Genomic DNA, 21,218 nt, shown 5'->3' on the forward strand with positions numbered 1-21,218 from the left:
TAGATACGATTGATTTCTCAAAATAGAAGTGATGGAGATGTTTCGAGATAGAAAACGACCGAGGATGAAGTGTGTGTGTGTGTGTGTGTGTGTGTGTGTGTGTGTGTGTCAATCCGTAGTGATTTCCATATGTTGTCGGTAAAGAAGCAGTGAGAACGAAGGTTGTTCCTGTAAAGTGATGTGATTGGCTGAACAGGAGTTACGTCGTACAGCCGCACGGAACGACACGTTCTTCACTGTTACAGTCCCAAAGGTACAAAACGAAAAGCAGAAACACCAAGAGGTGTATCCCAGGCAGTCCTGACGCAACACTATTCTATATTCTGTACAAACACATAGAAATCATCTTAACTACCCTGTCATCTGTAGCCATGGTTACAGAATAACATTTAAAAAAAACTTACAGAAATATAAACATTCTCCCCCCCCCCCCTTCCCCCCTGGAGGGGAGAATGCATCTGTGAGCCCCCCCCCATCCCCCCCCCCCGCCCTGAAGGGGAGAATGCATCTGTTTCAGTCGATTTCTAATCCTTCAACATCGAACAGTGAAGTTCAGTTGAGTCTCGTACACCTTGCAGGAACAGGAAATGTAACTTTCCACCCTCCGGTTCAGTTCAGTTCATCAGACAGGAGGAAGAGACGGTTGTAAAAACACATAGGAGCTTCTCGAACTACCCTGTCATCTGTAGCCATGGTTACAGTGTTTACAACAACATGTCGTCTTAATAAAAATAGTTATGTGAGGAGGGCGGGGCTTTTATCATTACATACTCTACTCTATTGGCAGGTCGGGAAGTAGAAGAACAAGGAGAAGCCTGGCGATTGGCTAGATACTTTTGACCAGTGTCCAGGGCTTGGAAGAGCAGTCTGATGGGTTTTTGACAGTGAAAAAAGACTCAGCTAGGATCTGCTACAGGTCCATGGTAGGATGTGTCTGGGCTACGACCCAAGGAACGTCTATCAAGACAGGTGGCCTGACAGATCCTCCCCTCCTTCAGGAACTACTTCATATTTCCATTCCTGAAGAATATTCACAAGAAAAAACCTCCTCTGTTTCGAGCCACCCAGTTTAGTTCGTTCTGGTCTAAATACAATCCATCTCTATCCAATCGAATCCCTCTCTCATCTCCCTTCCGGCCAATGATAGCTCAGTATCATCCCTATTGTCACTAACCACAGGAAAGAATCAGGAAGCGAGTGCGTTCAACCAGGCCTTCATTGGTCAACGCCAACTGTCAATCAATCATCAACATATAACTATTCTGGGAGGCGGGACTAAAAAAGAAGGTGGGACCCGGAAAATAAGGGGTTTAGAGTCTTCTCATTGGTCTATAGGCTCGTGACCAGTTGGGAGGGGTCAACGGGGGTCAGGGGCTCCTCGGGCGACGAATCAGAATCCTCCTTGTTGACAGGTACCATGTAGCCGTCGCTGCCCCCCCGCCCCATCTGGTAGTAATGGTGGAGCTGGTGGAGGTGGTTCCTGGACCCCAGGTTTGGCATGCTCTTATAGTAAACATCATCCGCCTCCGGCCCCGGTCCGCTCCCGGTGCTGCTGGTACCGGCCTGAATCTCCCCGCTGTCGTCCATCTCGCCGTCCGCTAACCCGTTCATCTGCCCGTGACTACCGTGGCCGTCCGGTAGATCCGTTAACACGGGCATGGAGGTGTACAGAGAGTTTCTGTGATTGGGTGACTGCGGCGTCTCGTCCGTCTGCTCGTTGGTCAGCAGGGGGAAGAAGCTCTCGCTGGTCTCCTGGGGGATGCGCCGGGGGTGGGAGAAGTTATGGGGGGGCGGGGGAGGAGGGTGAGGGTGGGGGAGGCTGTCCGGGGGAGGCAGAGGGCGGGGCGGGCGGCGGGGGGCGTTCGACTCCTCCCTTATAATCTCCAATCCCAAATTCTCATCCAATGGGAAGGCAGCGTTGGGGTTATCCAGCACCATGTGACTAACGTCGACGCCGTCGTTACTCAAGTCGTAGTCACGGTTACTCCCGCCGCCGACTACGCCACCAATTCCGATTCCGTTACTGCCGTTACCGACCAGGCCGCCCGCGTTGCCGGTGCCATTACCGATGTTGACCATCTTGTTCATCAGGTTGTGGTTGCGTTCGGTGGTCGCCGAGCGTTGGTGGTTGTTCAAGTAGGAAGGGGCGTAGTTGGACGTTAACTCTCTGAGGATCTGCTTTTCTAACGTCGTCGTCGTCTCCTTGTGGTTGCCGTAGGTACTGTAACCGCCGACGCCGCCTCGTTCCAGAATCTGGACGCCGTCGCCGAGGTAGTCGCCGCTCGCCGCGCTGTAGTTGTTGCCGTGGTTACCGTTGAGAGGGAGCGTATCCATGACGCTGGTGTCTCGCGCGTTGTTTAGGATTCCCTCTGTGGAAAACGGTAAACAAACGCAATTATTAGAAGAAACAAAGTTAAGCAATAAAACTTTAAATTGTCTATTGTTCATATTGTTCGGTGTAGTAAATATTGTTCGGTGTAGTAAATATTGTTTGGTGTAGTAAATATTGTTCGGTGTAGTAAATATTGTTCGGTGTAGTAAATATTGTTCGGTGTAGTAAATATTGTTCGGTGTAGTAAATATTGTTCGGTGTTCGGTGTAGTAAATATTGTTCGGTATAGTAAATATTGTTCGGTGTAGTAAATATTGTTCGGTGTAGTAAATATTGTTCGGTATAGTAAATATTGTTCGGTGTAGTAAATATTGTTCGGTATAGTAAATATTGTTCGGTGTAGTAAATATTGTTCGGTATAGTAAATATTGTTCGGTGTAGTAAATATTGTTCGGTATAGTAAATATTGTTCGGTATAGTAAATATTGTTCGGTGTAGTAAATATTGTTCGGTGTAGTAAATATTGTTCGGTGTAGTAAATATTGTTCGGTATAGTAAATATTGTTCGGTATAGTAAATATTGTTCGGTGTAGTAAATATTGTTCGGTGTAGTAAATATTGTTCGGTGTAGTAAATATTGTTCGGTATAGTAAATATTGTTCGGTATAGTAAATATTGTTCGGTATAGTAAATATTGTTCGGTATAGTAAATATTGTTCGGTATAGTAAATATTGTTCGGTATAGTAAATATTGTTCGGTGTAGTAAATATTGTTCGGTATAGTAAATATTGTTCGGTGTAGTAAATATTGTTCGGTATAGTAAATATTGTTCGGTATAGTAAATATTGTTCGGTGTAGTAAATATTGTTCGGTGTAGTAAATATTGTTCGGTATAGTAAATATTGTTCGGTGTAGTAAATATTGTTCGGTGTAGTAAATATTGTTCGGTATAGTAAATATTGTTCGGTGTAGTAAATATTGTTCGGTGTAGTAAATATTGTTCGGTGTAGTAAATATTGTTCGGTATAGTAAATATTGTTCGGTGTAGTAAATATTGTTCGGTGTAGTAAATATTGTTCGGTGTAGTAAATATTGTTCGGTATAGTAAATATTGTTCGGTATAGTAAATATTGTTCGGTGTTCGGTGTAGTAAATATTGTTCGGTGTAGTAAATATTGTTCGGTGTAGTAAATATTGTTCGGTATAGTAAATATTGTTCGGTGTAGTAAATATTGTTCGGTATAGTAAATATTGTTCGGTATAGTAAATATTGTTCGGTATAGTAAATATTGTTTGGTGTAGTAAATATTGTTCGGTGTAGTAAATATTGTTCGGTATAGTAAATATTGTTCGGTATAGTAAATATTGTTCGGTGTAGTAAATATTGTTCGGTGTAGTAAATATTGTTCGGTATAGTAAATATTGTTCGGTGTAGTAAATATTGTTCGGTGTAGTAAATATTGTTCGGTGTAGTAAATATTGTTCGGTACAGTAAATATTGTTCGGTGTAGTAAATATTGTTCGGTATAGTAAATATTGTTCGGTGTAGTAAATATTGTTCGGTGTAGTAAATATTGTTCGGTGTAGTAAATATTGTTCGGTGTAGTAAATATTGTTAAGTATAGTAAATATTGTTCGGTATAGTAAATATTGTTCGGTGTTCGGTGTAGTAAATATTGTTCGGTGTAGTAAATATTGTTCGGTGTAGTAAATATTGTTCGGTATAGTAAATATTGTTCGGTGTAGTAAATATTGTTCGGTGTAGTAAATATTGTTCGGTATAGTAAAAATATTGTTCGGTGTAGTAAATATTGTTCAGTATAGTAAATATTGTTCGGTGTAGTAAATATTGTTCGGTGTAGTAAATATTGTTCGGTATAGTAAATATTGTTCGGTGTAGTAAATATTGTTCGGTATAGTAAATATTGTTCGGTGTAGTAAATATTGTTTGGTATAGTAAATATTGTTCGGTGTAGTAAATATTGTTCGGTATAGTAAATATTGTTCGGTGTAGTAAATATTGTTCGGTATAGTAAATATTGTTTGGTATAGTAGTAAATATTGTTCGGTGTAGTAAATATTGTTCGGTGTAGTAAATATTGTTCGGTGTAGTAAATATTGTTCGGTATAGTAAATATTGTTCGGTGTAGTAAATATTGTTCGGTGTAGTAAATATTGTTCGGTATAGTAAATATTGTTCGGTGTAGTAAATATTGTTCGGTATAGTAAATATTGTTCGGTGTAGTAAATATTGTTCGGTGTAGTAAATATTGTTTGGTATAATAAATATTGTTCGGTATAGTAAATATTGTTCGGTATAGTAAATATTGTTCGGTATAGTAAATATTGTTTGGTATAGTAAATATTGTTCGGTGTTCGGTGTAGTAAATATTGTTCGGTATAGTAAATATTGTTCGGTATAGTAAATATTGTTTGGTATAATAAATATTGTTCGGTATAGTAAATATTGTTCGGTATAGTAAATATTGTTCGGTATAGTAAATATTGTTTGGTATAGTAAATATTGTTCGGTATTGTTCGGTGTAATAAATATTGTTCGGTATTGTTCGGTATAGTAAATATTGTTCTGTATAGTAAATATTGTTCGGTGTAGTAAATATTGTTCGGTGTAGTAAATATTGTTCGGTGTAGTAAATATTGTTCGGTGTAGTAAATATTGTTTGGTATAGTAAATATTGTTTGGTGTAGTAAATATTGTTCGGTATTGTTCGGTATAGTAAATATTGTTCGGTGTAGTAAATATTGTTCGGTATAGTAAATATTGTTTGGTATAGTAAATATTGTTTGGAATAGTAGTAAATATTGTTCGGTATAGTAAATATTGTTCGGTGTAGTAAATATTGTTTGGTGTAGTAAATATTGTTCGGTATAGTAAATATTGTTCGGTATAGTAAATATTGTTTGGTATAGTAAATATTGTTCGGTATAGTAAATATTGTTTGGTATAGTAAATATTGTTTGGTATAGTAAATATTGTTCGGTATAGTAAATATTGTTTGGTATAGTAAATATTGTTCATATTGTTCGGTATAGTAAATATTGTTCGGTATAGTAAATATTGTTTGGTATAGTAAATATTGTTTGGTATAGTAAATATTGTTTGGTATAGTAAATATTGTTTGGTATAGTAAATATTGTTCGGTATTGTTCGGTATAGTAAATATTGTTCATATTGTTCGGTATAGTAAATATTGTTCGGTATAGTAAATATTGTTCGGTGTAGTAAATATTGTTCGGTATAGTAAATATTGTTCGGTATAGTAAATATTGTTTGGTGTAGTAAATATTGTTCGGTATAGTAAATATTGTTCGGTATAGTAAATATTGTTTGGTGTAGTAAATATTGTTCGGTATAGTAAATATTGTTCGGTGTAGTAAATATTGTTCCGGTATAGTAAATATTGTTCGGTGTAGTAAATATTGTTCGGTGTAGTAAATATTGTTTGGTATAGTAAATATTGTTCGGTGTAGTGAATATTGTTCGGTGTAGTAAATATTGTTCGGTGTAGTAAATATTATTCGGTGTAGTAAATATTGTTCGGTGTAGTAAATAGCTAGGTATTTGTAAGCGTATTTGACATCCATAGTGGTAGGTTGATATCAGATGTTCGGTATAGTAAATATTGTTCGGTGTAGTAAATAGCTAGGTATTTGTAAGCGTATTTGACATCCATAGTGGTAGGTTGATATCAGATGTTCGGTGTAGTAAATATTGTTCGGTGTAGTAAATAGCTAGGTATTTGTAAGCGTATTTGACATCCATAGTGGTAGGTTGATATCAGATGTTCGGTATAGTAAATATTGTTCGGTGTAGTAAATAGCTAGGTATTTGTAAGCGTATTTGACATCCATAGTGGTAGGTTGATATCAGATGTTCGGTGTAGTAAATATTGTTCGGTGTAGTAAATAGCTAGGTATTTGTAAGCGTATTTGACATCCATAGTGGTAGGTTGATATCAGATGTTCGGTATAGTAAATATTGTTCGGTGTAGTAAATAGCTAGGTATTTGTAAGCGTATTTGACATCCATAGTGGTAGGTTGATATCAGATGTTCGGTGTAGTAAATATTGTTCGGTGTAGTAAATAGCTAGGTATTTGTAAGCGTATTTGACATCCATAGTGGTAGGTTGATATCAGATGTTCGGTATAGTAAATATTGTTCGGTATAGTAAATATTGTTCGGTATAGTAAATATTGTTTGGTATAGTAAATATTGTTCGGTATTGTTCGGTGTAATAAATATTGTTCGGTATTGTTCGGTATAGTAAATATTGTTCGGTATAGTAAATATTGTTCGGTGTAGTAAATATTGTTCGGTGTAGTAAATATTGTTCGGTGTAGTAAATATTGTTTGGTATAGTAAATATTGTTTGGTGTAGTAAATATTGTTCGGTATTGTTCGGTATAGTAAATATTGTTTGGTATAGTAAATATTGTTCGGTATAGTAAATATTGTTCGGTATAGTAAATATTGTTCGGTATTGTAAATATTGTTCGGTATTGTTCGGTATTGTTCGGTATAGTAAATATTGTTCGGTATAGTAAATATTGTTTGGTATAGTAAATATTGTTCGGTATAGTAAATATTGTTTGGTATAGTAAATATTGTTTGGTATAGTAAATATTGTTTGGTATAGTAAATATTGTTTGGTATAGTAAATATTGTTCGGTATAGTAAATATTGTTCGGTATTGTTCGGTATAGTAAATATTGTTCATATTGTTCGGTATAGTAAATATTGTTCAGTATAGTAAATATTGTTCAGTGTAGTAAATATTGTTCGGTATAGTAAATATTGTTCGGTATAGTAAATATTGTTTGGTGTAGTAAATATTGTTCGGTATAGTCAATATTGTTCGGTATAGTAAATATTGTTTGGTGTAGTAAATATTGTTCGGTATAGTAAATATTGTTCGGTGTAGTAAATATTGTTTGGTATAGTAAATATTGTTCGGTGTAGTAAATATTGTTCGGTGTAGTAAATATTGTTCGGTGTAGTAAATATTGTTCGGTGTAGTAAATATTGTTCGGTGTAGTAAATAGCTAGGTATTTGTAAGCGTATTTGACATCCATAGTGGTAGGTTGATATCAGATGTTCGGTATAGTAAATATTGTTCGGTGTAGTAAATAGCTAGGTATTTGTAAGCGTATTTGACATCCATAGTGGTAGGTTGATATCAGATGTTCGGTATAGTAAATATTGTTCGGTGTAGTAAATAGCTAGGTATTTGTAAGCGTATTTGACATCCATAGTGGTAGGTTGATATCAGATGTTCGGTGTAGTAAATAGCTAGGTATTTGTAAGCGTATTTGACATCCATAGTGGTAGGTTGATATCAGATGTTCGGTGTAGTAAATATTGTTCGGTGTAGTAAATAGCTAGGTATTTGTAAGCGTATTTGACATCCATAGTGGTAGGTTGATATCAGATGTTCGGTGTAGTAAATATTGTTCGGTGTAGTAAATAGCTAGGTATTTGTAAGCGTATTTGACATCCATAGTGGTAGGTTGATATCAGATGTTCGGTGTAGTAAATAGCTAGGTATTTGTAAGCTTATTTGACATCCATAGTGGTAGGTTGATATCAGATGTTCGGTGTAGTAAAGGTGATTACTTGTGTCTCGGTAGGGGGCTATGGGACAGCGTGAGAGAGAAACAGAGAGAAACACAAAACCGTGAGTAAAGACAGACACAGATAGATACAAAAACAGTGTGTATGGAGAAAGGAGTAAACACACAATGAATGGTATCGTGTTTAGTAGTAAGGCCTCGTCTTCAACACCCAGTCTACTGCGTTTGGTTACAAACTGAACGGTTCACATGTTCTGTCTTCAGGATCAATCCAACTTCTCCCACAGTACAACGACGTCACATACTAACAACACTAATGAACAGAACCCACGTAAAACGCTGAAAACAGATGATGCAATACGGCAAGCGCACAAACCTTTACCAGACGAAAAGCATAACACAACAACACAAAACACACAGAGCATTCGTAGAGCATTCGTAGAGCATTCATAGAGCACTCATAGAACATTCATAGAGCATTCATAGAGCACTCATAGAGCACTCATAGAGCATTCATAGAGCGCTCATATAGCATTCATAGAGCACTCATAGAGCATTCATAGAGCATTCATAGAGCACTCATAGAGCATTCATAGAGCACTCATAGAGCGCTCATATAGCATTCATAGAGCGCTCATATAACATTCATAGAGCACTCATATAGCATTCATAGAGCACTCATTGAGCATTCATAGAGCATTCATAGAGCACTCATAGAGCACCCATATAGCATTCATAGAGCACTCATAAAGCATTCATAAAGTATTCATAGAGCACTCATAGAGCATTCATAGAGCATTCATAGAGCACTCAAAGAGCACTCATAGAGCATTCATAGAGCATTCATAGAGCACTCAAAGAGCATTCATAGAGCACTCGTAAAGCATTCATAGAGCATTCATAAAGTATTCATAGAGCACTCATAGAGCACTCATAGAGCATTCATAGAGCGCTCATATAGCATTCATAGAGCACTCATAAAGCATTCATAGAGCATTCATAGAGCACTCATAGAGCACTCATAGAGCATTCATAGAGCGCTCATATAGCATTCATAGAGCGCTCATATAACATTCATAGAGCACTCATAGAGCATTCATAGAGCACTCATTGAGCATTCATAGAGCATTCATAGAGCACTCATAGAGCACCCATATAGCATTCATAAAGTATTCATATAGCACTCATAGAGCATTCATAGAGCACTCAAAGAGCACTCATATAGCATTCATAGAGCACTCAGAGCACTCAAAGAGCACTCATTGAGCATTCATAGAGCATTCATAAACCACTCATAGAGCATTCATAGAGCATTCATAGCTCATAAAACAGACAGAGAATCCCACCAAACAGCACAAGCACTCATAGATCCCAGATGAGTCGTTAATGTTTACGTTGAATCTGAGACTGATAACTTAAACGTTTAGGTCATAAATCTAAAAGGTGAACTAAATAACTTAAGTTAAAACGTATGTGTTTTGAGACCAATGACCAATGGGACAGGCCGGTGATATCTCACAACATGATTGGTTGGTCTCATCTGGGAGTCATTTTCACAGGCATGCAGACAGAATCATGAGCAGTGGCGGCCATTTTTAGAATCAAGGACCCATCAAAATCAATTATATATTTGTAAAAAAAAATGTGAAAAGTGAAATGCATTTGCACAGTCCAAGGGTCAAGGGTCAAGAAGAATGTGATCATTTGCAAGTCCAGTGAAACAATAACTCAAAACAATAAAGTGCAGGAAGTGATCAAAAGTGATCAAACTTCTTCACAAAAAGAACAATCATTAAAATGAAGTGGGAAATAGGGATCATAGGTTATACATAGGAATGTGTGTGTCACACCTTGTGTGTTGTACATGCCAGCCACGTTGGGGTTGTTACAGACTGCTTGGTGGTTGGTGTCCCCCAGCAGAGAGTTATAACGATGGTTAGAACCATGGGGATGAAGGAGAGTATTAGTTAACAGATGATTAGCCATCGCTCCTAGTGGAGGCAGAGAGAGAGACAGAGAGAGAGAGAGACAGAGAGACAGAGAGAGAGAGAGAGAGAGAGACAGAGAGAGAGAGAGACAGAGAGAGAGAGAGACAGAGAGAGACAGAGAGAGAAAGAGAGGGAGAGAGAGCGACAGAGAGACAGAGAGAGAGAGAGAGAGACAGAGAGAGAGAGAGACAGAGAGACAGAGAGACAGAGACAGAGAGACAGAGAGACAGAGAGAGAGAGAGACAGAGAGAGACAGAGAAAGAGAGAGACAGAGAGAGAAAGAGAGGAGTGTAGTGATAGAGTGGGTGTGAGAGAGAGCATGAAAGGAAGAGACAGAGAAGACATGTAAATCAATCAGGCAAACACAGTTGAAGTGAACACCCCAGACAGACATAAGCTTGCCAGTCATTCCTGCAGCCTTTCTCTAGTGAATTGTAGAGTAACCACCCATGACTGTATGTGTTAGTCAGAGACATGGTCGTTGCATTTGTTCATGTTCAGTCCTGTGACCTTCACCAAGTTAGATCCTAGGTATTGTCTTAAACTCTTACGTTTTATTTTATTTTATTTAACTTTTATTTAACTAGGCAAGTCGGTTAAGAACAAATTATTATTTACAATGACGGCCTACCCCCGGGCCAAACCTGGACGGCGGTGGGCCAATTGTGCGCCGCTCTATGGGACTCCCAATCACGGCCGGTTGTGATACAGCCTGGATTCGAACCAGGTACTGTAGTGACGCCTCTAGCACTGAGATGCCGTTACATTACATAATGTATCTCATAAGACCTTGTTTGAGGCCTAGCTCACACCATAATTCAGTGGTCTCAAACACATGGTTTACGGGACACATCAGGTCCGGCAAGTAGGATTGTTATGGTACATTTCCCAAGGATTTCCTGCTTATTCCCTGCCGTTACTCTGAATTTTCCAAACAGGATTTCTGGAAAACCTGTGAAATGTGGGAAAGTTACAGGATAATTTGCAACCCTACCTGCATGTCACATTATGCTGAATCACAGAGTGACTTGTAATTCCTATTGGAATCCCAGCCAGAGTTAGGAAATATCCCAATATCCTGCATTCATAATGACTGAATCCAGCCAGAGTTAGGAAATATCCCAATATCCTGCATTCATAATGACTGAATCCCAGCCAGGGTTAGGAAATAGCCCAATATCCTGCATTCATAATGACTGAACCCAGCCAGAGTTAGGAAATATCCCAATATCCTGCATTCATAATGACTGAACTCAGCGAGAGTTAGGAAATATCCCAATATCCTGCATTCATAATGACTGAACTCAGCGAGAGTTAGGAAATATCCCAATATCCTGCATTCATAATGACTGAATCCCAGCCAGGGTTAGGAAATATCCCAATATCCTGCATTCATAATGACTGAATCCCAGCCAGAGTTAGGAAATATCCCAATATCCTGCATTCATAATGACTGTCAGGGCTGGAACCATTGTGAGGAGATTGTAAAGCCATTTAAACTGGGAACAACCATTTCAGTAACGGGCGTAAAACTAACGAACGCTTCCAACACGCCGGCAGCTTCATTGCTCAGACTAGTACACAAGCATCATCTGGATGTCATGACGCTGTCGGTGTGTTTGGAGCCGTAACCGATTGGATTCGTTTGGAAAAATATATGTCATTTATATTTTGTTGTAGCTTAAAGATCAATCAATCAATCAATCAATCAATCAATGTACATGTAAAAACACAGATGTAGATACAAAACAAATATAGAAAGACCACTGGTCAGACTGGTCAGACTGGTTAGACTTGTCAGACTGGTTAGACTGGTCAGACTGGTTAGACTGGTCAGACTGGTTAGACAGGTCAGACTGGTTAGACTGGTCAGACTGGTCAGACTGGTTAGACTGGTCAGACTGGATAGACTGTCAGACTGGTCAGACTGGTTAGACTGGTCAGACTGGTCACACTGGTCAGACTGGTTACACTGGTCAGACTGGTTAGACTGGTCAGACTGGTTGGAGAGGTCAGACTGGTCAGACTGGTCAGACTGGTTGGAGAGGTCAGACTGGTCAGACTGGTCAGACAGGTTAGACTGGTCAGACTGGTTAGACTGGTCAGACTGGTCAGACTGGTTAGACAGGTTAGACTGGTCAGACTGGTTAGACTGGTCAGACTGGTCAGACTGGTTAGACAGGTTAGACTGGTCAGACTGGTCAGACTAGGAGGAATAAGATGAAGAGTCAGAGTCTGGTTCATCTGTTTCAATAGGTAGCACTGTTGCTCCATTATACAGTCACATGGAATAAATAACTGGAATAGCTAGCCATCTGCCCCAGTTATAGGGAATAAATAACTGGAATAACTAGCCATCTGCCCCAGTTATAGGGAATAAATAACTGGAATAACTAGCCATCTGCCCCAGTTATAGGGAATAAATAACTGGAATAACTAGCCATCTGCCCCAGTTATAGGGAATAACTAACTGGAATAACTATCCATCTGCCCCAGTTATAGGGAATAAATAACTGGAATAGCTAGCCATCTGCCCCAGTTATAGGGAATAAATAACAGGAATAACTAGCCATCTGCCCCAGTTATAGGGAATAGTGGGCCAGTCTTAGTGTAGTGGGCCATTCTTAGTGCAGTGGGCCAGTCTTAGTGTAGTGGGACAGTCTTAGTGTAGTGGGCCAGTCTTAGTGTAGTGGGCCAGTCTTAGTGTAGTGGGCCAGTCTTAGTGCAGTGGGCCAGTCTTAGTGTAGTGGGACAGTCTTAGTGAAGTGGGCCAGTCTTAGTGTAGTGGGCCAGTCTTAGTGTATTGGGCCAGTCTTAATGTAGTGGGCCAGTCTTAGTGTAGTGGGCCAGTCTTAGTGTACTGGGCCAGTCTTAGTGTACTTGGCCAGTCTTAGTGTAGTGGGCCAGTCTTCACACACTTAGTGGGCCAGTCTTAGTGTAGTGGGCCAGTCTTATTGTAGTGAGCCAGTCTTAGTGCAGTGGGCCAGTCTTAGTGTAGTGGGCCAGTCTTAGTGTAGTGGGCCAGTCTTAGTGCAGTGGGCCAGTCTTAGTGCAGTGGGCCAGTCTTAGTGTACTGGGCCAGTCTTAGTGTAGTGGGCCAGTCTTAGTGTAGTGGGCCAGTCTTAGTGCAGTGGGCCAGTCTTAGTGTAGTGGGCCAGTCTTAGTGTAGTGGGCCAGTCTTAGTGTAGTGGGCCAGTCTTAGTGCAGTGGGCCAGTCTTAGTGCACTGGGCCAGTCTTAGTGTAGTGGGCCAGTCTTAGTGTAGTGGGCCAGTCTTAGTGCACTGGGCCAGTCTTAGTGTAGTGGGCCAGTCTTAGTGTAGTGGGCCAGTCTTAGTGTAGAGGACCAGTCTTAGTGTAGAGGACCAGTCTTAGTGTAGTGGGCCAGTCTTCACACACTTAGTGGGCCAGTCTTAGTGTAGTGGGCCAGTCTTAGTGTAGTGGACCAGTCTTAGTGTAGTGGACCAGTCTTAGTGCAGTGGGCCAGTCTTAGTGTAGTGGGCCAGTCTTAGTGTAGAGGGCCAGTCTTAGTGTAGTGGGCCATGCCAAAGACTTCCTCTCTTCTGTCCTTCATAGAGGAAGTGACATCAGCAGTGGGCTAACGATAGCATTAAGAGGAACTTATATAAACTTCTATTTACTCTGTCAGCGCATTATAAATAACAGTATTATTGTTATACTGAATAGGTAGTAGTATCCTTGGTTACCTCTGTTGAGTGTGGCTGAGCTGTTGATGTCTCCTGTCATAAAGGATGACTCCTGTTTCCTCACTGTATCGTTCCACATCCTCCTGATACGACTCTGATGGAGGGATGAATGGGGGAGCGAGGGAGGGAGGGATGAATGGGGGAGGGAGAGAAGGAAGGGGGAGGGAGGGAGGGAGAGAAGGAAGGGGGAGGGAGGGAAGAGGGGAGGAGAGGGAAGGAGAGAAGGAGGGGGGAGGGAGGGACGGAGGGAAGAGGGGAGGAGAGGGAAGGAGGGAAGGAAGGGGGAGGGAGGGAGGGAGGGAGAGAAGAGGGGAGGAGAGGGAAGGAGGGAAGGAAGGGGGAGGGAGGGAGGGAGGGAGGGAGGGAAGAGGGGAGGAGAGGGAAGGAGGGAGGAGAGGGAAGGAGAGAAGGAAGGGGGAGGGAGGGAAGAGGGGAGGAGAGGGAAGGAGAGAAGGAAGGGGGAGGCAGGGAAGAGGGGAGGAAAGGAGAGGGAGGGAGAGAAGGAAGAGGGGAGGAGAGGAGAGGGAGGGAGAGAAGGAAGGGGGATGAAGGGAAGGAGAGAATGAAGGGGGGAGGGAGGGAAAGAGGGGAGGAGAGAAGGAAGGGGGAAGGTAGAGAGAGAGAGAGACAGGGATAAAAGGTGACTTTCCAAGGTGACTTTCCAAGATAACATTCCAAGACTTCTAGAATCAGAAGTCAGAGTTAAAGCTGAATCTGATTGTACTGTAGGTTAGTCCAACGGGTGTGCTGGACCTGGTCTCACCTGGGAGTCTTCTGTGGAGTAGCGTCCAGGTGTACAGGCAGGCAAGATGACCTGCGACCCCGTGGAGTATCGTCCTGGGGTTCGAGACGTGGTGTGGTTCTTTCCAGAGGACGAGATGGAGGTCTCTACACTCTTACCACTGCAGCAGTGGGAACGCAAACACTTCCCATACTCCTTACGCACCTGGAGAGGGGAGACAGGGACACACAGAGGTGTTATGGAGGGAAACAGGTGTGTTAGGAAGGATAAAGGTGTGTTATGGAGGGAAATAGGTGTGTTATGGATGAAAACAGGTGTGTTATGGAGGGAAACAGGTGTGTTAGGAAGGATACAGGTGTGTTAGGAAGGATACAGGTGTTATGGATGGAAACAGGTGTGTTATGGCGGGAAACAGGTGTGTTAGAAAGGATACAGGTGTGTTAGGAAGGATACAGGTGTGTTATGGAAGGATACAGGTGTGTTAGGAAGGATACAGGTGTGTTATGGAAGGATACAGGTGTGTTAGGAAGGATACAGGTGTGTTATGGATGGAAACAGGTGTGTTATGGAGGGAAACAGGTGTGTTAGGAAGGATACAGGTGTGTTAGGAAGGATACAGGTGTGTTATGGAGGGAAACAGGTGTGTTAGGAAGGATACAGGTGTGTTATGGAGGGAAACAGGTGTGTTATGGAGGGAAACAGGTGTGTTAGGAAGGATACAGGCGTGTTAGGAAGGATACAGGTGTTAGGAAGGATACAGGTGTGTTAGGAAGGAAACAGGTGTGTTAGGAAGGAAACAGGTGTTAGGAAGGATACAGGTGTTAGGAAGGATACAGGTGTGTTATGGAAGGATACAGCTGTGTTATGGAGGGAAACAGGTGTGTTATGGAGGGAAACAGGTGTGTTATGGAGGGAAACAGGTGTGTTAGGAAGGATACAGCTGTGTTATGGAGGGAACAGGTGTGTTAGGAAGGATACAGGTGTTAGGAAGGATACAGCTGTGTTATGGAGGGAAACAGGTGTGTTAGGAAGGATACAGATGTTAGGAAGGATACAGCTGTGTTATGGAGGGAAACAGGTGTGTTAGGAAGGATACAGGTGTTAGGAAGGATACAGCAGTGTTATGGAAGGATACAGGTGTGTTAGGAAGGATACAGGTGTGTTAGGAAGGATACAGGTGTGTTATGGAGGAAAACAGGTGTGTTATGGAGGGAAACAGGTGTGTTAGGAAGGATACAGGTGTGTTAGGAAGGAAACAGGTGTGTTATGGAGGGAAACAGGTGTGTTAGGAAGGAAACAGGTGTGTTATGGAGGGAAACAGGTGTGTTAGGAAGGATACAGGCGTGTTAGGAAGGATACAGGTGTGTTATGGAGGGAAACAGGTGTGTTATGGAGGGAAACGTGTGTTATGGAGGGAAACAGGTGTTAGGAAGGATACAGGTGTTAGGAAGGATACAGGTGTGTTAGGAAGGAAACAGGTGTGTTAGGAAGGACACAGGTGTTAGGAAGGATACAGGTGTTAGGAAGGATACAGGTGTTAGGAAGGATACAGGTGTTAGGAAGGATACAGGTGTTAGGAAGGATACAGGTGTGTTAGGAAGGATACAGGTGTGTTAGGAAGGATACAGGTGTGTTAGGAAGGATACAGGTGTGTTATGGAGGGAAACAGGTATGTTAGAAAGGATACAGGTGTGTTAGGAAGGAAGCAGGTGTGTTATGGAGGGAAATAGGTGTGTTATGGATGAAAACAGGTGTGTTATGGAGGGAAACAGGTGTGTTAGGAAGGATACAGGTGTGTTAGGAAGGATACAGGTGTTATGGATGGAAACAGGTGTGTTATGGCGGGAAACAGGTGTGTTAGAAAGGATACAGGTGTGTTAGGAAGGATACAGGTGTGTTATGGAAGGATACAGGTGTGTTAGGAAGGATACAGGTGTGTTATGGAAGGATACAGGTGTGTTAGGAAGGATACAGGTGTGTTATGGATGGAAACAGGTGTGTTATGGAGGGAAACAGGTGTGTTAGGAAGGATACAGGTGTGTTAGGAAGGATACAGGTGTGTTATGGAGGGAAACAGGTGTGTTAGGAAGGATACAGGTGTGTTATGGAGGGAAACAGGTGTGTTATGGAGGGAAACAGGTGTGTTAGGAAGGATACATGCGTGTTAGGAAGGATACAGGTGTTAGGAAGGATACAGGTGTGTTAGGAAGGAAACAGGTCGGTTAGGAAGGAAACAGGTGTTAGGAAGGATACAGGTGTTAGGAAGGATACAGGTGTGTTATGGAAGGATACAGCTGTGTTATGGAGGGAAACAGGTGTGTTATGGAGGGAAACAGGTGTGTTATGGAGGGAAACAGGTGTGTTAGGAAGGATACAGCTGTGTTATGGAGGGAACAGGTGTGTTAGGAAGGATACAGGTGTTAGGAAGGATACAGCTGTGTTATGGAGGGAAACAGGTGTGTTAGGAAGGATACAGATGTTAGGAAGGACACAGCTGTGTTATGGAGGGAAACAGGTGTGTTAGGAAGGATACAGGTGTTAGGAAGGATACAGCAGTGTTATGGAAGGATACAGGTGTGTTAGGAAGGATACAGGTGTGTTAGGAAGGATACAGGTGTGTTATGGAGGAAAACAGGTGTGTTATGGAGGGAAACAGGTGTGTTAGGAAGGATACAGGTGTGTTAGGAAGGAAACAGGTGTGTTATGGAGGGAAACAGGTGTGTTAGGAAGGAAACAGGTGTGTTATGGAGGGAAACAGGTGTGTTAGGAAGGATACAGGCGTGTTAGGAAGGATACAGGTGTGTTATGGAGGGAAACAGGTGTGTTATGGAGGGAAACGTGTGTTATGGAGGGAAACAGGTGTTAGGAAGGATACAGGTGTTAGGAAGGATACAGGTGTGTTAGGAAGGAAACAGGTGTGTTAGGAAGGACACAGGTGTTAGGAAGGATACAGGTGTTAGGAAGGATACAGGTGTTAGGAAGGATACAGGTGTTAGGAAGGATACAGGTGTTAGGAAGGATACAGGTGTGTTAGGAAGGATACAGGTGTGTTAGGAAGGATACAGGTGTGTTATGGAGGGAAACAGGTATGTTAGAAAGGATACAGGTGTGTTAGGAAGGAAGCAGGTGTGTTAGGAAGGATACAGGTGTTAGGAAGGATACAGGTATTAGGAAGGATACAGCTGTGTTATGGAGGGAAACAGGTGTGTTAGGAAGGATACAGGTGTGTTATGGAAGGATACAGCTGTGTTATGGAGGGAAACAGGTGTGTTATGGAGGGAAACAGGTGTGTTATGGAGGGAAACATGTGTGTTAGGAAGGATACAGCTGTGTTATGGAGGGAAACAGGTGTGTTAGGAAGGATACAGATGTTAGGAAGGATACAGCTGTGTTATGGAGGGAAACAGGTGTGTTAGGAAGGATACAAGTGTTAGGTAGGATACAGCAGTGTTATGGAAGGATACAGGTGTGTTAGGAAGGATACAGGTGTGTTAGGAAGGATACGGGTGTTAGGAAGGATACAGGTGTGTTAGAAAGGATACAGGTGTTAGGAAGGATAAAGGTGTGTTAGGAAGGATACAGGTGTGTTAGGAAGGATACAGGTGTGTTAGGAAGGATACAGGTGTGTTAGGAAGCATACAGGTATGTTAGGAAGGACACAAGTGTGTTAGGAAGCATACAGGTGTGTTATGGAAGGATACAGGTATGTTAGGAAGGATACAGGTGTGTTAGGAAGGATACAGGTGTGTTAGGAAGCATACAGGTGTGTTATGGAAGGATACAGGTGTGTCATGGAATGATACAGGTGTGTTAGGAAGGATACAGGTGTGTTAGGAAGGATACAGGTGTGTTAGGAATGATACAGGTGTGTTATGGAAGGATACAGGTATGTTAGGAAGGATACAGGTGTGTTAGGAAGGATACAGGTGTGTTAGGAAGCATACAGGTGTGTTATGGAAGGATACAGGTGTGTTATGGAATGATACAGGTGTGTTAGGAAGGATACAGGTGTGTTAGGAAGGATACAGGTGTGTTAGGAATGATACAGGTGTGTTATGGAAGGATACAGGTATGTTAGGAAGGATACAGGTGTGTTAGGAAGGATACAGGTATGTTAGGAAGGACACAAGTGTGTTAGGAAGGATACAGGTGTGTTAGGAAGGATACAGGTGTTAGGAAGGATACAGGTGTTAGGAAGGATACAGGTGTGTTAGGAAGGATACAGGTAGTGTAGGAAGGATACAGGTGTGTTAGGAAGGAAACAGGTGTGTTAGGAAGGAAACAGGTGTGTTAGGAAGATGTAGATTCTAATCAAGCCAATGTAAATAGATAAAGAATATGTTTTTAAAGATGGACTTGGACTGGAGATGCTCTGTTTTCACAGCTGTGTGTGTGTGTGGTGGATTGTGTGTTGGTGTGTGTGTGTGTGTGTGAACATTGCCTCTAGGGTCTCTAGGGAGATTGAGAGGGCTTTGCCAAGGAAAACCTCAACATTGTATGAGTCTTCCCCTAGATAGCTGATCTCATGACCGGACACACACACACACACACACACACACGCACACGCACACACACACACGCACACGCACACACACACACACACACAGACACCCTGTGGACCTAGAACAATAGCGTGTCTGTGGGTGAAAAGCCAGACAGAGTATTAACAGGTTGATTCATCTCACATCATCTGTTCTGTCAACAGTGAAGTGTGTGGGAGGTGTTTAGGCATTTCACATTTGACTATTTCTGCTGTGTTAGCCTGCCTATATTAATGTAGGTGTTGAGAACCATCTAACCCCCCTAACCCACTATGGTCTGTCCTCCATCCCACTCCTCCTCCTCTAGCTATCAACCATCTAACCCCCCCTGACTCACTATGGTCTGTCCACCATCCCACTCCTCCTCCTCTAGCTATCAACCATCTAACCCCCCCCCCCCCCCCAACCCACTCTGGTCCGTCCTCCATCCCACTCTTCCTCCTCTAGCTATCAGCCATCTAACCCCCCCCCCCCCCCCCCCCCCCCACCAACCCACTCTGGTCCGTCCTCCATCCCACTCTTCCTCCTCTAGCTATCAACCATCTAACCCCCCCCCCCAACCCACTCTGGTATGTCCTCCATCCCACTCTTCCTCCTCTAGCTATCAGCCATCAAACCCCCCCCCCAACCCACTCTGGTCCGTCCTCCATCCCACTCTTCCTCCTCTAGCTATCAACCATCTAACCCCCCCCCCCCCCCCCCCCACTCTGGTCCGTCCTCCATCCCACTCTTCCTCCTCTAGCTATCAACCATCTAACCCTCCCCCCCCTAACTCACTCTGGTCCGTCCTCCATCCCACTCTTCCTCCTCTAGCTATCAACCATCTAACCCCCCCCCCCCAACCCACTCTAGTCTGTCCTCCATCCCACTCTTCCTCCTCTAGCTATCAACCATCTAACCCCCCCCCCCCCCCCCCCCAACCCACTCTGGTCCGTCCTCCATCCCACTCTTCCTCTAGCTATCAACCATCTAACCCTCCCCCCCCTAACTCACTCTGGTCCGTCCTCCATCCCACTCTTCCTCCTCTAGCTATCAACCATCTAACCCCCCCCCCCCCAACCCACTCTAGTCTGTCCTCCATCCCACTCTTCCTCCTCTAGCTATCAACCATCTAACCCCCCCCCCCCCCCCCCCCTAACTCACTCTGGTCCGTCAACAGTAGATGTGTGTGGGAGAATAATATTGGATTGTGTTCAGGCATTTGTTGGACAACTCTTTCTGAGTATTTGTGATGTGTGAGCCTGCTGAAGGTGTCCCGTAGAGTAACATCCAACAACATGTCAGACAACAGAACCATGTCAGACAACATACAGCACATTATTGTATTGACACCACATGTACAGCTAGAGGCAACACCCTCATGTTTATACAATGGACTGAATCTTGGCTTCGAAATGTGGTTATCGTAGTGGGAGTGTGTGTGTGTGTGTGTGAGAGTGTGTGTGTGTGTGTGTGTGTGTTACCTTCTTCTGTAGTATACAGTGGAAGATGAATATGAACATGCCCTGTAGGGAGTTGAAGATGGTGAACAGGTAGGCCATGATCACTGTGCTCTCATTGATGTACATCAGACCAAACGCCCAGGTCAGACCCAACAGACAGAGGAGAGCTATGGCACCAATCACCCACGATCTAGAGGAGGAGAGAGAGAGAGAGAGGAGGGAGAGAGAGAGGAGGAGGAGAGAGAGAGAGAGAGAGAAGGGAGAGAGAGAGGAGGAGGAGAGAGAGAGAGAAGGGAAAGAGAGAGGAGGAGGAGAGAGAGAGGAGAGAGAGGAGGGAAAGATAGAGGAGGAGGAGAGAGAGAGGAGAGAGAGGAGAGATAGAGGAGGAGGAGGGAGAGATAGAGAGAGAGATAGAGAGAGGAGAGAGAGAGAGGAGGGAGAGATAGAGAGAGAGAGGACAGGAGAGGAGATATGGGAGAGATAGAGAGAGAGAGAGAGAGAGAGAGAGAGAGAGAGAGAGAGAGGAGGGGGGGGGGGGAGAGAGAGGTCAGACCCAGCAGACAGAGTAGATCTATGACAGATATCACACACAATCTAGAGGAGAGGAGAGGAGGACGAGAAAGCAGAGACGGAGGAGTGTGGGACGAGACGGAGGGAGGTGATTCAGTGTATGGATTATATTACCCACTATCTACAGAGAAGAGGAGGACAGAGGTCATCTCGTTAGCGTTTCACAAGGTGAAAGGTCACTGTTAGCGTACTAATGAACACAATAGCAATGGAAGGGATAATGAAGGGATAATGACTAGGATCAACTGGTTCCAACTAAACTAGTAAATGTAACTAAACTAGTTCATGTAACTAAACTAGTAT

General features: G+C 42.8%; 1 protein-coding gene across 1 annotated transcript in view; it reads right to left on the reverse strand.

Annotated features, from left to right (window-relative positions):
- Positions 1 to 736: 736 nt before the first annotated feature.
- LOC139405153 (adhesion G protein-coupled receptor L3-like) overlaps positions 737 to 21,218 on the reverse strand; it is a 146,716-nt gene continuing 126,234 nt past the window's right edge. The window contains exons 17-21 of the mRNA XM_071147571.1: positions 20,367 to 20,535; positions 14,384 to 14,566; positions 13,621 to 13,714; positions 9,778 to 9,819; positions 737 to 2,369 (exon numbers count right to left, since the gene is read on the reverse strand). Of these exons, the coding sequence (XP_071003672.1) occupies positions 1,330 to 2,369; positions 9,778 to 9,819; positions 13,621 to 13,714; positions 14,384 to 14,566; positions 20,367 to 20,535 (1,528 nt within the window). The 3' untranslated portion in view covers positions 737 to 1,329. The remainder of the gene's footprint in view (positions 2,370 to 9,777; positions 9,820 to 13,620; positions 13,715 to 14,383; positions 14,567 to 20,366; positions 20,536 to 21,218) is intronic.

This window comes from Oncorhynchus clarkii, unplaced genomic scaffold (genome assembly GCF_045791955.1).
Source record: "Oncorhynchus clarkii lewisi isolate Uvic-CL-2024 unplaced genomic scaffold, UVic_Ocla_1.0 unplaced_contig_2530_pilon_pilon, whole genome shotgun sequence".
In the NCBI taxonomy this organism is placed as follows: Eukaryota; Metazoa; Chordata; class Actinopteri; order Salmoniformes; family Salmonidae; genus Oncorhynchus; species Oncorhynchus clarkii.